This window comes from Euleptes europaea, chromosome 1 (genome assembly GCF_029931775.1).
Source record: "Euleptes europaea isolate rEulEur1 chromosome 1, rEulEur1.hap1, whole genome shotgun sequence".
Lineage (NCBI taxonomy): Eukaryota > Metazoa > Chordata > Lepidosauria > Squamata > Sphaerodactylidae > Euleptes > Euleptes europaea.
Window position 1 is genome coordinate 157,683,117 of NC_079312.1, and position 15,738 is coordinate 157,698,854.

Sequence of the window (15,738 nt, forward strand, 5' to 3'; positions counted from 1 at the left end):
TTCTTCAAAACACTTGTAATAAGTTGCCATCAGACCACCTGGTCCAGGTGCTTTTTCTTTCTTAAGTTTTTTTTATAGTAAAGTTGATTTCTTGCATTGTTATTATTTGGTTTAAGATTTTTCTGTGCTCAGATGTAAATCTTTTGATTGGTACTTCTGTTAAATGTTTCTCCATTCCTTCAGAATCTATAGAGTCTTTTTTGTAAAGATTCATAAAAAAACTTATTTGCTCATGTATTTCTAGTTCCGCATAAACAACCTGATTTTCTTTCTTGACCCAAGTATTATTCTTTTTTCATTTTCGTTTCTTAGGCAATATGCTAGATGTCTTCCAGGTTTGTTTGCCCATTCGAAATGTATTTGTTTTAAGAATTCCCCCCCCCCTGTGTTTCTTCCACTTCCAACAAATCCAACTGGCTCTTTAATTGTTTTAATTCCTTCATTTTTTTTATTTACGGTAGTCTTATGGTCTTGCCCTAGACTTTTTAATTTTTCTGTTATTTATTGATTCCTGTTTTCTTTTTTTCTTGTGGCTATTGCCAATAAGGTTCTTCTAATAAATTAGATTCATCTGTATCAGATTGTGTGATCAACTGTCCATGTGACAAGACCCACGATTTAGGTTAAGAGGTTACATCAAGCCATATAAAATATTAGATAAAAATATCTTATAAGTTTTATTTCCAGATGTGTTTTTTTTAATAACTTTCTGTATTTATGACCACTGAGGAAGGCCTATTACAAGTCAATGGGCAGTTTCCTCATTAAACAGAGATGGTAAAAATCTATGGTGTCAATCCATTTTTGCCATGGTGTTAACCTGTTTTTCCATCAGAACAGCAGGATCCAGCAGGGCTCTCAGACTGTCACCAGAGTCAGACAATTGTGTGCTTAAAGTGTAGTCAAGTCATAGCTGACATATGGCAATCCCAGCAAGGGCCTTTCAATGCAAGCAGAGGTGGTTTGCCATTGCCTTCCTCTGCAGAGTCTTCCTTGGTGGTCTTCCTTCCAAGTACTGACCCTGCTTAGCTTCTGAGATCCGACGAGATTGTACTATACCATGCCACCTTCCCTCTCAGACAGTTTTACCCTATCAAAATGGGGAAAGTAATGCCCTCCAACAACTTAATCTTACCGACCAGCACCAACTTCCACTTGCTTATCCTTAGCCAAGGGCCAAACTACACATTTGGGTTTATGATGAGTTGGGTCTGAATTCCCTAGACCCATCTCAGGTTTCTTGCAGCCACACAGCAGCTGTGGGGAATGGCTTTTAAAAAACAGAGAGCCCAAATGGGCTTGGAATGCCACCCAGGGTGTGTGTGGCTCCTATCTTCCTCCTCAAGCTGTTTTCCCATGCAGAATCAGCACTGGGGCAGCAATTATTTCTCCATTTTTGCTGTTCCACATGGAGTATTCTGGGAACCTGGACCCAATTTGTTAAAAACTGGAACATGTAGTTTGGCCCCAATTTATCACAACTGACAGGCACTGGTTGAGGACAAAGATGGCGACCTCTGGTGGTGTTTATAGAGAAACGTAGAGCCTGGGTGTCATCAACATATTGATGATGCCCTACTCCAAAACTACAGACCATCTCCCAATGATCTCACAGGCATGCTGGGGGATTGGAGATAGTATAGAGTCTGATGGAGCACTACAAGAAAAGACCTGTGCTGCTGATTCAGAATCACCAACCATAACCCTCAATAAAAAAGAGATATAAACCATTCTGTTAGCCAAATTGCCCTTTAACTTGGGGAATTAGCAAGCAAGATGGCAAATTACAATATTTATTTTTATAGCGGTATCGCAACCTTTGTATACCAGAGCCGGTAACCGTGACCTTTAAATAAAGACAGAAGCAATGGATTCCAAATTCAAAGAGTTTATGTAGTTTTCAATCAAATCAGTGTTGCATACACACATACAGAGAAATCTAAGAAATTCAAAGAGAGGAGTACAAGCACAGATGCCAACGTGGCAGGGATCGTTGATAGGTGATATTTACCTTCTTGAAGCGGTGTTGTCCAAGTTCACGTAGACTAAGACAGAAGAAATTAATAGCAAAGGCGGGGGCAAGGGGTTCCCGTAGACTTGGCCAGCAAGGCGGGAGGGAGCGTGGTCAGGCTGCGCAAAACCCAAACCAACAGAGTAACAGCAAAGGTGCCAGGAAAGACCTAAGGTACCATAATGGGCTGGGGGCACCCCAGATATACTGTTTTTCTGGGGGCAGGGAGAGGGGGTTTACCCCTCCTAGGTTCCCAGGTGACAAAAGCTGACAAAAGGATTAATCTGTGGCTACCGGGGTGGGGTAGTGAGAATTTGGAAATCTATTCTGATTCCAATGGCTTTTGCAACCCGGGAGGAACTGGGAGATCTCTGCTGAAGTGATTAACGTTCTGGAACAATGGGTGCGTTCTCTGCAAACGTCCTGGGATCGCTGTTGCATAACTGGAGGAACGACTCATCGCTGCTATCAGGATCGCTGCTGATTGCCCATTAAGCTGCTGATGTTGCAATGGGAAAGGGGGGTGCTGGCACCGACTACGTGACTGTCTGCTTTTCACGAAATGGCTGCTGCTGGAACAGTGATTGCACAGGAACATGGAGTCTCTCAGGTTCACTGGAGGTGGCCCTTGCTTCTGTTTCCTAGTTGCTGGCTGCACGGAGCTCGCAGGAGCGGCCGTGTCAGTTTCAATGGAGCGCGCAGCGGCCGTCCCGTACTGTTTGGGAGCGGGCACGCGGCTGGAACAGTAGTCGTGTGTCTACATATCGGGTTGCCAGGTCCAGTCCGGGAGTTTAGGCTGCCCATATGCTTTCAATTCTAAGGTTCCTTCCTTAATAACTGATTCATACTTAAAACTTAAATGGTTGACAGCATCAGAAGGTCCCAACAGATCTCAGAGTAACAGCAGTGATGCACAGCTGTCATCCATTGGTAAACAAATATAGTCCACCAGGATCATTAGTGCCATTTCTGCACTGTAGCGAGGCCTGAAGCCAGACTGAAAAAGGTCAAGGGCAGATGTATCATCCAAGAGATCTGGAGTTGCTCTGCCACCACTCTCTCAATCTTCGTTCATTCCATTTGTTTTTGTGTTTCTTTCTGACAAGATAAGACTCTGTAGGAAATTTGTAGGTCCCATCTGGCTATTTTCAATTTTCTAGTTTTCAATTGAGAGCTAATCTACATGTTAAGGTAGGTTTTTGTCTGATTTGGAACGTTAAAGAGAATCATCTTTATTTAAAAAGCTGCCTGATGCAGGTTATTAATGTATACATAAAAATTAGACTTTTCTTCCTATAAGATGGTAGTCCTCCCACATGGGTCATAGCAGTGAGGGGAATTTGGAAGCCAGCTTGTCAGAAGTGAGACAGAGAAGTTTGTTTTGCTCTTTGGCTTACTGATGGGCAACCCATTCCTGAAGGGGTGCGTGGATCAAAACAAAGACCCAAAGTCATTGGAGGGGTGATGGTGAAGGAAACAGCCATGCATAAATGGCCTGAGAAATCCATGAGTGGGTCTTTGCAGCATTTTAAACGTCAAATAACATTGGGGCACATTCACAGCACATTCCTGACTTCTGAGGATGACAGGGGCTGTGGCAGTGTTGGGGCCCCCCATGCTGGCATCCGGGCTACTTACACCACTGTAAGCAGCCCCAACGCTGGCAAGAAGGCCTAGACGCCAGTCTCCCAGCACTGCTGCAGCAGCTCCACCCCAGGATACCGCCAGGGCCTTCCGCCGGTGTCGCATCGTGTTCCGGGGGTGTGTGTGTTCTCGGGGCATGCCGGGGGATGGAGCTGCCTGAAGGAGGTGCCCTTTCAGCCTGGCACGCAGCATCGCTTTTCTCAATGGAGCGAAAAGTCCCATTTAAAAAGAAAAAAGCCACAAAAAGGTTCTGGTGGGTGGGGAGCTGTTTGGAGGCGCCGCGGCGGCGCCTCTGCCACACCATCCCTGCACACTGAAAGCTCAGGAATGAGCTGTCAGAGTGGGGTCATGGCATGGGGGAAGAAGGGACTTAAACCTTTCACTTAAAAAATTCCCCCCACCTAGTTTTATTAGTCTATCAGAGGGGGGGAAATGGACACCTTATTTCTGCTTCCCTTGCCCCACTCTAGGGAAAAATTACAGTGTGGAGTTGAGCTGGTTTCAGCTGACAAAACCAAATGACACATAACTGTGCACAAGCTTTTGAGTTAAGGAGGGGCTGTGGTTCAATGTCAAAAGCATCTGGTTGGTATGCAGAAGGTCCCAGGTTCAATCCTCAGCATCTCCAGTTAAAGGGATCAGGTAGTAAGTGATGTGAAAGACCTCCACCTAAGACCCTGGAGAGCTGCTTCCTGGCTGTTTAGACAATACTGTCATGAGTTCTCCAGAGCTCTTCTTCAGGCTGAATGTTACAAGAAAGAAAGAAAGAAAGAAAGAAAGAAAGAAAGAAAGAAAGAAAGAAAGAAAGAAAGAAAGAAAGAAAGAAAGAAAGAAAGAAAGAAAGAAAGAAAGAAAGAAAGAAAGAAAGAAAGAAAGAAAGAAACCTGTAAAGTCCTGTTGCAGTCTGCTTTTGTGTTTTGCCCAGAGATTAGATGCAACACTGATGCTGGTATCCAGTGGCTTCCTCTAGATCCCAACTAGAGTTGTCAGACAGATCAGTTGCCATAAAAACAAGAGACAAAGTTAGTTCCCCCTTCCAGTCCTTTCCTTTTTAAAGATGCTCGTACCAGATGAAAATAGAAAATGAAAATAGCTTTTGTGTTGTGTGCTTCCTGCAATTGCTGGGCTCTGACCCTCACCCTTCTTCTGATGTGCTCTGGACTCTGCTCTCAGAGCCAGAAGGCCTTGTCCAGTAAGGTCAAGCATGGAAATCCGACCCAGCATTTTCAATTAACATTGCATTGAGTACACACAGAGAAAGAGCTGAGGCACTCAGCACTCCTGGGCTATTTAATTCAGAAATAACATCTATACTGAGGGATCAGAGAGCAGTTTTTTTTTAAAGGTAACAATCAGTGAGCTGTAATCTGTACCATTCCATTCTAATTATTGCTTATTATTTTGCCAAGAAGCTGCTAAGTTAACCTTTACAAACTTTGTGCGTGTGTGTCACAAACTGGCATTTTCTCCACTGTGCTCCTATTGTAGATGGCAAATCTTGCTAGTTCTGCTGGGCAACTGTGTGGGTTTTTCTCATTCCACAGAGAACAGATTTAGTACTGTTCAGTTCTGTGCAGAATTGTGCAAGGGAATGCATTTCTGCATGTGTAATTTGTATAGCACAATGGATTTCTTCTGTGACCTCTGCAAAGCTCCTGGGTCTGTGCAGATTTCTGTGTGGGTATATACTATTAAGATATGTAAATGAATATTCTAGAGGACTGCAGATGCATCACATCAAATCCATATGTTCCAATTCTGCCTGAATTTTGCATACAAAAAACGTAAACTGAATATGCAAAATATCAATGTTTGTTTAAGCACCAATGTGAACCAGGGAAACCTGAATTCAGATCCCCTTTCATCCATGTTTGTGTATTTTACAAAATGTATACACTCCCATTCTGCTCTCAAAGCAAACAACAAGGCAGCTGACAAATTAAAACATACATGATAAAATCATGTCATAAAAACCATTTAAACCATCAAGAAGCACATCATTAAAACAGGTAAAACCAGAGCTTAAATACATACAAAAACATAACAGCAACAACTGAAGCACTGAGCAAGGATCACTGAGGAAACGCCAAATAAAACAAACAAAAAAAGTCTTCACTTCCTGGCAGAAGGTGGCAACAGAAGGGGTCAGACAAGTCTCCCTGGCGGGTGGGGAGAGTTCCAGAGTTTTGGTGCCATGACTGAGAGGGCCCTCTCCTGGGTTGCTGCCTAGAAGGTGCGGGCATGTTAAGCAGAGCCTCAGAAGATGACCATAGTGATCGGGCAGGTTCATAAGGGAGTAGGCGGTCTTTCAGATATGTTGGTTCCAAACCAAATAGGGCTTTAAAGGTCAACACCAGGGCCCTGAATTGTGCCCAGAAACAGATTAGATAGATGGGCCAATACTGGAGTGAGATGGCCCCTATGATCCAGGAACAGAGTTCTGCACCAATTGAAATTTCTGAACACTTTTCAAAGGCAGCCCCACGTAGAGCGCATTGCAGTAATCTAATCTAGATGTAACCAGAGCATACACCACAGTGACCAGATCTTTTCTGCTCAGGAAAGGCCTCAGCTGGCTTACCAGTTGCTGGTAAAAGGCAATCCTGGCAGTAGGCCTAGATCCGCGAGCACGCCACACTATGGACCTGATCCTTCAAAGGGAGTACAACTCCATCCAGAAGGGGTGGCACCTTAAATCCTAAATCAAACACTGTTTGCTCTGGATGATGTTGAGCTAGTCACCATTTCTCAGTCTACCTCACCGGGGTTGTTATGGGGAATAGGGAGCCATATATCTTCTTAGACAAAAGGCAGATTGACCTGTAAGAAATATGTTCTGAACTGGATAATACCAGGAGCAATATGAGTAAAGACAATAAAAGTGGCTTGGTAGGGGAACATGACCTGGAGGCAGGTAACTGTACTATGCGTAGACCTCCTAGACACTGGAGCACCTATTGCATTTTTAATATATCTTCTCTAAGGCTAGGAACTATTTTTAAAGCTGAAATTCTCTGCAATCCAGATTCTATGCAAGATACAAGGTTGATTTTTGCATGGAATATCAGTAGGCTAATGGTTTCTGGCTCTCTTTCTTTGCTCCATCCAATCTTAGTATAAAATCTGTTTCCTCCCTTCCACTGAAGAGCTGCACCATTCTGATGAACGCAAAAACACTCTTTTGGCTCCGGAGACAACAAGCATAGAGAGGTCAGTCATATGTAGGCTGGGGGGTTCAGACTCGCCTTTTCTCCAGTGTTGCCTTTAGCTGAGTAACCAGGAAACCTACTAGGATCTGGTTTCTCTATTGCACTGAGAGCAAATTGCAGCTGTTCATCATGCCAAATTACCTCATTGCCTATGTTGCACAGGCAGCTGTCTTGATCAACGAGAGAGTAGGAACTAGATACCAGTTCTTGTGATCACCCATCTTTCTTTACCATTTTAAAGTATTCCAGTGTTCAACTTCCTTCTTCAAAGCCATCCTAATCTGCAGAGACCCTTTTCTGGCAAGCACAGAAGCTGGAATCTGACACTCTGCTTGGTTCTCTTGAGGATGAAAATTCATTTCTAGAAAGTATGGACTGATGCAACCACCCCTTTGGAAATCTTCATGGAAAAAGCTCCGTCCAGAAGTCATGACCATGTAGTGGGGAGAGCATCTGGTCTCCACAAAGATGTAGAATCTGGGAGAGAGAGCAGAGGCCTCTACATGCATCATTCCCCAAGGGCTTTAACATTCATAAGGAGTGACAAAAAACTTGGGGCCTTTGAAACAGTGTTATTTACTGTGGGCCATAGCAGGCTTTGGATAGATCATATACACTGAATACTGCCAGTTTCAATTTCTATTTTAGGTAGGGTTAGGAATGGTCTCCACACTTCATCTTCCAGATGGGTCTGGTAAAGTTGGTGGGTTGTGGGAATGAGATGCGGTGATTTTCCTTGAAAGATTGTGGCTCGCAGGGATATCAGATAAAGGAACACATGAGACTTTTTCTCCCTTCTATTCTAAATCAGTAAATCCACCATCTTTGGAGTCTATGGGGTATTTTTCACGGTGGATTTTGCTTCGGTTTCGAATCGGAGCAAACAATAAACCGATTTAAATAGCTTTTTCATGGCAGCGCAGATTCTCCCCCCATCCCGAGGCATTTTCAATTTTTCATGGGAGAAACAGCGCACTTCTCTGCGCTGCTTACATCTGCTGCCGCTCATGACTCACCGCTCCAAATCCGCCTAATCCCGCCCACTCTTCCCATGATCCTGTGTGTGTGTGTTTGGGGGGGGGCATCCTAAGAGCAGCAAATTCAAGCCAAAACTCCCATCACCCTTCTGAAGAGAGACAGCCAGTCTGCTCTTGGTCTCCCTCCAGCTGGTGCGATCCTATGTGTGTGTGTGTTGGGGGGGGTATCCTGAGAGCGGCAAATCCAAGCCAAAACCCCCATCACCCTTCTGAAGAGGGGCAGCCAGTCTGCTCTGGGTCTCCCTCCAGCCGGTGCGATCCTATGTGTGTGTGTGTTGGGGGGGTATCCTGAGAGCGGCAAATCCAAGCCAAAACTCCCATCACCCTTCTGAAGAGAGGCAGCCAGTCTGCTCTGGGTCTCCCTCCAGCTGGTGCGATCCTATGTGTGTGTGTGTTGGGGGGGTATCCTGAGAGTGGCAAATCCAAGCCAAAACCCCCATCACCCTTCTGAAGAGGGGCAGCCAGTCTGCTTTGGGTCTCCCTCCTGCCAGTGCGATGCTGTTAGAGTGGCAACTCCCCCAGCCAATCACCATTCTTGGGGGAGGAGAAAGGAGACGTTCCGGGGAGCGAAGCAAACATTTTTTCATGGGCATCCGTGCAACAAAACACCCGTCCACAGGAAAGATCGTCTCAAAAGTGGTTTGGATTGCCTCTCTTTTAACCCGGCTTATTTTGCTCAGTGGGGGAAAACATGGATCTGCAGTGAATAACCAAAATTTGCCTCCGACGCAAATCAGCATCGAAACAGCAGCAAATCTCCGTGAAGAATACCCCAATGTTTCTTAGGGCTTAGTTCCTGAAGTCCTCATTAAACAACACACGCAAACATTTGCATCTATTTTAAAAAAATGATTGATTGATTGATTGATTGATTGACTTTATTTATAGCCCGCCTTTTTTACTGAGACTCAATTATTTGAACCCAGGTCTCCAGTCCTAGTTCTCTAACCACAGTAACCAAATTGATTGGGGTATATGGTGTATGTATGAGATTGCCCTGGCTAGCCCAAGCTCGTCAAATCTCAGAAGCTAAGCAGTGTCGGCACTGGCTAGTAACGGGATGGGAGACCTCCAAGGAACACTAGGGTCATGATGCAGAGGCAGGCTATGGCAAACCACCTCTGAACGTCTCTTGCCTTGAAAACCCTACGGGGCTTCAATGAATCAGCTGAGACTTGATGGCCCTTTTCACCACCACCATGGGACAAACACATACCCCAGTCACTCTAGGAATGTTGCATGCTGCCAGCTCTTCAACAGGGACTGGATTTTCATTATCCAAAAGTGCACTGTAATGTAGGGCTGCAAGAAAGCTGGGATTCCTCTTAAGAAACGTGCTAAGTTAAGTGCTAAGAAAATATTACCCTATTTTCCCTACAGAGAATCAAAGCAGTTTAGAATAAAGTATGTATCACAATGCACATGTGACCTGATTGCAGTAGATGAATGCATGAAATTCTTCATATTTTTCGTGACTGTGCACACATGTATGCAAGATCACATCATTGTACACCAGATTAATTAAGAGCTATCACTCGCAGCATATATCCACCACTTGCTAACAGGGACTAGAATTCCTACTTTCTCCATAAGTGAATATTGAAAGTGGAGAAGAGAATCCACTCATCCATCACTTGTGCCCTGATTAGGGTGGTTATGACAGGTTGGAGAAGGAATAGCTATCTCTTATTAAGAAATCTGGATGAGCATAGAGAAGAATCGGAAGGGGCATTAAGTTTGAGTCTAGTTCTAGCCCCTGTGAGATTAAGAAGGGGAAGCTGTCCTGATCATTAAGGTGGGTGTGAAAGGGCCATCGAGGGCTAGTCCTCGTAATGTTGTGTTCCTGATTAGGAATTCCAGGAGCTGGAAGAGTGCGGGGGGAGGGGGATGACAGCTATGTTGAAGAACCAGGAGCAGCTGATGGTTGCAAACTTTGTGGTGGGAGTCAGATTCCTGTTCAACGGGCACATGTGACTTCTGTCTTGGCAGGCTAAAGGAGAGTTTGGAAGCTCCCACCACCCACCACCCCAAAAAAAGACATCTGCCTGTGCTGGAATCTGATTTTCATTTTCTCTTTAACTCATTGATACCTTCATTGAGTGCATTAACATGATTTGTGTGGACGGGGAAACATTCGTTGACATTCTCTCACATTAATTCAAGGTCACTGAGGCTCAGCAGGAGGGTGGGGAGGCGGGCAGGCAGCAGAAATCAGGTCTCCTTTGTGTTCTCATTAAGTAGTAATGTGAATGACAGATATGTCATGGGATTCAGTTTTTCTTGTAGAAAATTTTTAGTAAGTATGGTGTTTTTTCTCCCTTTTTGGCCCTGTTATCTATTAGCCCTCCTCCCTTTTCACATACTTCCCTAAAATAAAGATTAAAAATGAATAAATCGTATTAGCCCCAGGGATCCAACTTGGAAAAGAGTAGGAGTGCTTCTTTCAGTGCCGGGGACATGGGCTACCTTTCCTTTTGGGAGAGAAGATGGTCCCCCTAATGTTTACACATGTATATGGATCTGAGGTGGTCCAATCCACTGCTGAGGGAAATAAGTAGGCATCCAAGCCCTTACATATAGGCAACATTAAGAAATACGTCTTCTATTCATTACAATTTTTTATCCCACCCTGCCTCCAAGCAGCTCAGTACATGGACCCCACCCTCATTTTCTCCTCACAGCACCCTGTGAGGTGAGTTAGGCTGAGAAAAAGTAACTGGCCCAGGTCACCCAGTGAGTTTCGTGGCAGGGCTTTGAACCTGGGTCTTGGGTGTCCTATTCCAACACTAGTTACTACAGCATACTGACTTTTCAGGACTAGCCTGTGTGGTATGAATGTTTAGAGAGAGAACTATCCCACACCCCCTATATTAACAAAAAACAAACAAACACAGAACCTTTCATTCATTTGGAATGACAGCCCCTTGGCAAGATTATAAATAGCTATCCAGAGGGTTAAAGTTCTGTGACTTGATTCCTGAAAATCCTCTTCAGCTAGGGTTGCCAGGCCCCTTTTCGCCACTAGCTGGAGGTTTTTGGGGCGGCGCCTGAGGAGAGCGGGGTCTGGGGAGGGACTTCAATGCCATAGAGTCCAATTGCCAAAGTGGCTTTTTTCTCCAGGTGAACTGATCTCTATCAGCTGGAGATCAGTTGTAATAGCGGGAGATCTCCAGCTAGTACCTGGAGGTTACAACCAAAGAACAACTCAATTAACACTGTTAAATAGTACTGGCAAGAAGAAAACAGTGCGGGCAATTATATCAAAAACATGTATTCATGAAAAGTGCAAAACATCAAACAACAACAACAGTGCTTATACAAAAGAATGATCACAAAATTATAGTTATGTACAAAGCTATTCACAATGTGAAAAGCAATATTTAGATAAAGCCCAATGGCTATCTTCCAACGTAACAAGGTCCAAAATCAAGTTTCAAGAATCAGCGTCTGCTGGAACACCTCTTGCTGCTCCAAAAAAGGTGACAGAGGGAATGCTATCCCGGATAGCCCACTGGTATGTATTCCTTATGGGAGATTATTCAGGTTGAATTCAACAGTTCTTCAACTTATTCAACTTATTCCATTTTTATTTTGTCTTTTTCTATTTTCTTGTTAGCTCCCATTTTGTTGGGAGCTAACAAGAAAATAGAAAAAGACAAATAAAAATGGAATAAATTGAAGATCTGTTAAATTCAACCTGAATAATCTCCCATAAGGAATACACACCAGTGGGCTTAAACCTTATTGCTGAGGCTGATGAAGCCAAATAATTGGTGAAAGCGCTACGAATATCCGGGATAGTGTTCCCTCTGTCACCTTTTTTGGAGCAGCAAGAGGTGTTCCAGCAGACGCTGATTCTTGAAACTTGATTTTGGACCTTGTTACGTTGGAAGATAGCCACTGGGCTTTATCTAAATATTGCTTTTCACATTGTGAATAGCTTTGTACATAATTGTAATTTTGTGATCATTCTTTTGTATAAGCACTGTTGTTGTTGTTTGATGTTTTGCACTTTTCATGAATACATGTTTTTGATATAATTGCCCGCACTGTTTTCTTCTTGCCAGTACCTGGAGGTTGGCAACTCTTCCTTCAGCCACTGTTCTGGTTCTTAGATTTCATCACAGATGACCAACGTGAACTTCGCAGGGATTTCTCTTCCCAATCCTATTTTTAAGGATTAGGAACTTGTTTCTTAAATCTTAAATTTTCACTGTGTTGCATTTGCATCCGCCAGGATTTGGAGCCCTCAGCAGCTTCCTGTGACAGTTTTACAGATAAAATAGTTCTTGTTTGCTCCAACTTGGATTCCACATTGAATGGACTTGCTATACACCTTCCTGAGGCTTCAACTGGTCCTGTTTCTATGTGGACAGAATCCCTGGAGGGGCATGTGGCACCACTTGTATTCTCAACCTTTACCCCTTGTGTCTTGAACCATGGGCAGGTTGCATGAAAGGCTGGAACAAATAAAGGCCGCTTCCTCATGAAGGTTTTGCTTCAGTTTGGTATCCAGACCAGAGCAGGCTTTTGGAGCATATGCAAGATATTTCATTTATTTTGATTTGATTTATTTTGATTTCTAGGCCACCCTTTCCTGGCCAAGAAACCCCCTAACAGTCTACATTCTGTGTTTCCTGCAATCTTTCCCAAACCTAGTTTGGTACAATCTTTTTTGGAAAAAGCTCAAAGTGTGTTTGTATGCCATGTGGATGGGAGGGCATGCATTTTGCAGGACCCTTCCACATTGGCACAGGGGGCTAGAGACTTACTTAAAAAAATTAAAGCTGAGAATTCAGATGAGCTAGTAGATAGATCGTTATAATGCTATAAGGCTACAGCAGTCTGATGCTGTGGGTAGGGGAATGGTGGCCACAGGCAGCTGAGGCAAGGAAAGTGCAGGGGAAACTGCCGTGTGGTTGCTCCATTCATTGCCACTGTGAATGCCTCTGCATTTGCAGCAGCAATGAAAGCAACATGGAGAATCTTTGGTGAGTGGCAGCAGCTAATAAACATCTCCTTATGTAAAGGCCCTTTCCGGCAGTCTCAAGGAGCCTCTTTCTCAGCCTTGGCTGGAAAAAAAAAACCATCTTTGGATTCCTCATGATTAAAATAATTTCCACCCAGTGGAATTTCTGCCCAGAATTGAAATAATTTCCATCCTTCTTGGGCAAGCTGCTCAAGAAAGCAGTGATACTGCAACTCCAGGATTTTCTGGATAAAATTATCATCTACCTTGAAGGGGCTAGTCCCCCTTCCCCTCTCCCTATAAGATAATTGTTTGCATGCCTGACTTTTACTTGATGGTTTGATTGGCTTTGCTTTTTTTATAACTGTTCAGTTTCTTAAATATAACAAGGAATTCTTATTGTTGCTGTTTTAAGATTTGAGTTTTAAGTTTCTGAGCCCAGCATTGCTTGGGAGAGCAGGATATAAGAGTGATGAGTGAATACATAAATAGATAAATTAGATTTGAGTTGTAAGTGTTTTCGCTTCTTCTTCTTTTGGTTGATCTAGTCTGCTGCTCATTCTGCTGTTGATTTATTATTGTTGTAATATGGTTTAGTACGTGGATAGCCCATGGAGTCTCTAGCCTTTAGCCTGTCCTTGCTTCCAACATCCTACAACTGCCCAGTTGCAGGAAGTTCAGCCAGAAGAGCCTCCTTCTAATGTGACCTCACGCACTCCCTCAGCTCTCACTCAGTCCCACTAACACTCTGCTCTGTCTCTTGCAGGCTCTTGGTGGGAGCGCCACAGGCAGCTGCTTTGCCAGGTCAAAAGGCCAACAGGACTGGCGGGTTGTTCGCCTGCCCCCTGACCCATGAGATCAATGACTGCAAGCGTGTGGCCATCGACGAGGGAGGTAGGGGAGCTGTGTGGCTGCGTCTAGGTGAAAAACGAACCTCTCGAACAGCATCATTTCCATGACTGGTCTGGATCGGGGTTTAACTGAAATCATTTTCGAATCTGGGTTGGGTATTAATTGGGTATGGTTTAACTGGGGATTAGGTTTACCATAACAGAAAGCTGGAAGCTGTCCACCATCCATGGCAGTGCTCTGCCTTATAACCTATGAAATAAGAATTTTTTTTTTAATGTTCCTGAGCATTTGTGACCTTACCCTGTTACCTAAGTCTGGGATGAAAGGGCATGCTTTCCAGACAGGTTTGATCCCTAGCTGCTCCCGTTTATGAAATTTAGCATTAATCAAATGGAAGTCACTGTAGATTGATTCTTATTTGAGTCTATTCATTTCTGATCTGTGGCTGTTTCCACACACAGGAGCAAAAAATTTTGCCTCTCACATGGCAGCAGCAAACAGGGCAGAAAAGCCACCCACTCCTGCTCATTTCTGGTATACTTGCTACTACTGCCAACCCTCCTTTCCTGCTTCTCCCTCTTTGTTGCAGCTGCGTGGGTGCAAAATTGCACCATGATAGTGATTTTGGTGGGCCCCCCCAATGTGGCCCAGAAATTTCCCTTTACTTTCCCTTTCTGTGCAAAGGCATGATGCAGTGCTACAACATGGCCCAACTGGGAAAGAAAGCCCTTTAAAGGGCTGAAAAGGGGGAGAATGCAGAAGTTAGCTTTGCCATTTTGAAGGCAGAGCTTAGATCCACCCCTTCCCTGTAGCAACTATAGGGGGAGTGTCCACCTTTAGCCACCCTGCCGTTTCTGCTTAGTGAATGATCAAAGGAAGTCTCTTTTTGATCTGGCTCAAAGGGGAAAGATTTGAGAGCCAGATGAGTTGTGCCCTGATTGGTCATGATGTCCTCTCAGTGCTCCCAGATACTGGGGGGGGGGGGAATCTCCATGTGCCTGCAGCCTCCTGTACTATTTGGGGGACTGTGCTCTGTATCTTGGCACAGAGGCAGCATTACCTGGCCTAGCGCTCCCTCCTGGCTAAGGATTGCATTGCTACATGGCTGTTTCCAGTGCAGTCCATCCCTTAGGGTCACACTAGATGAAAACATGACTGTATCTCATGTGTTGTTGGTGTCGCTCCCCACCCCCCCATTCAAAGCAAATGCTGTGCGTGAGGAATTGAATAAGGGAAGCATCTTTGGGCAAGTATGTGTTTAACCCTCTTCTCCACAGTTTTCCTTCTCTAACCTCCCCACCCCCTGCTATTTATCCCACTGGGGAAAATTCAGGTACCTACCTTATATGGTACACATTCATCCTTTCTGGAGGCGCTGGATTTGTGGATATATCGTCTGCACTGCCACATGTAAGAAAGGAGCACGTCCAGCACTCCAGAGGGGTGGGATAGAATCCCCTCCCTACACTGAGATTAACACAGTTTCTCTGTCTCCTGTATCCCCCTCTAGTTGACCTGAAGAAGGAAAGCAAGGAGAACCAGTGGCTGGGAGTGAGCGTCAAGAGCCAGGGTCCTGGCGGCAAGATCGTGGTCAGTGGCCAAGGCTGGATGGGTGGGTGGTCACTCTGTTAACCTGTTTGGGGCTGGATTGTGAGAACCTGTGTGGTGTAGTGGTTGGAGGGTTGAACGAGGACTGGGTGAAACTGGGTTCAAAAATCTCCACCTCTCCATAAAGCTCGCTTGGCCGATCATAGGCCTAGGAGCCTAATCCCCGCTGTTATGAGGATAAAGGGGTGGGGGAGATATTCATGTACACAACCCTGAGGTCCTTGAAGGTCCAACCTATCCTGTCCTCTATGTGTTCATTTATGCAGGGGTACTTGGACTCACATTTGCCCCCTATCTGACTCGGTTGTCCCTTGGAGTTCTGCATGAGTTTTCCATCCATTAGAAATGCCCTCACTGCCAGCCCTCGCAATGTCCGGGTCTTCCCGTTCCTCTGTTAACCTGACTCTT

The 15,738-nt window shown here is 44.7% G+C and overlaps 1 protein-coding gene across 1 annotated transcript in view; it reads left to right on the top strand.

Annotated features, from left to right (window-relative positions):
• Positions 1 to 15,738, top strand: part of ITGA7 (integrin subunit alpha 7) — a 76,051-nt gene that overhangs the window by 26,097 nt on the left and 34,216 nt on the right. Inside the window, exons 2-3 of the mRNA XM_056856805.1 lie at positions 13,637 to 13,764; positions 15,233 to 15,312. Of these exons, the coding sequence (XP_056712783.1) occupies positions 13,637 to 13,764; positions 15,233 to 15,312 (208 nt within the window). The remainder of the gene's footprint in view (positions 1 to 13,636; positions 13,765 to 15,232; positions 15,313 to 15,738) is intronic.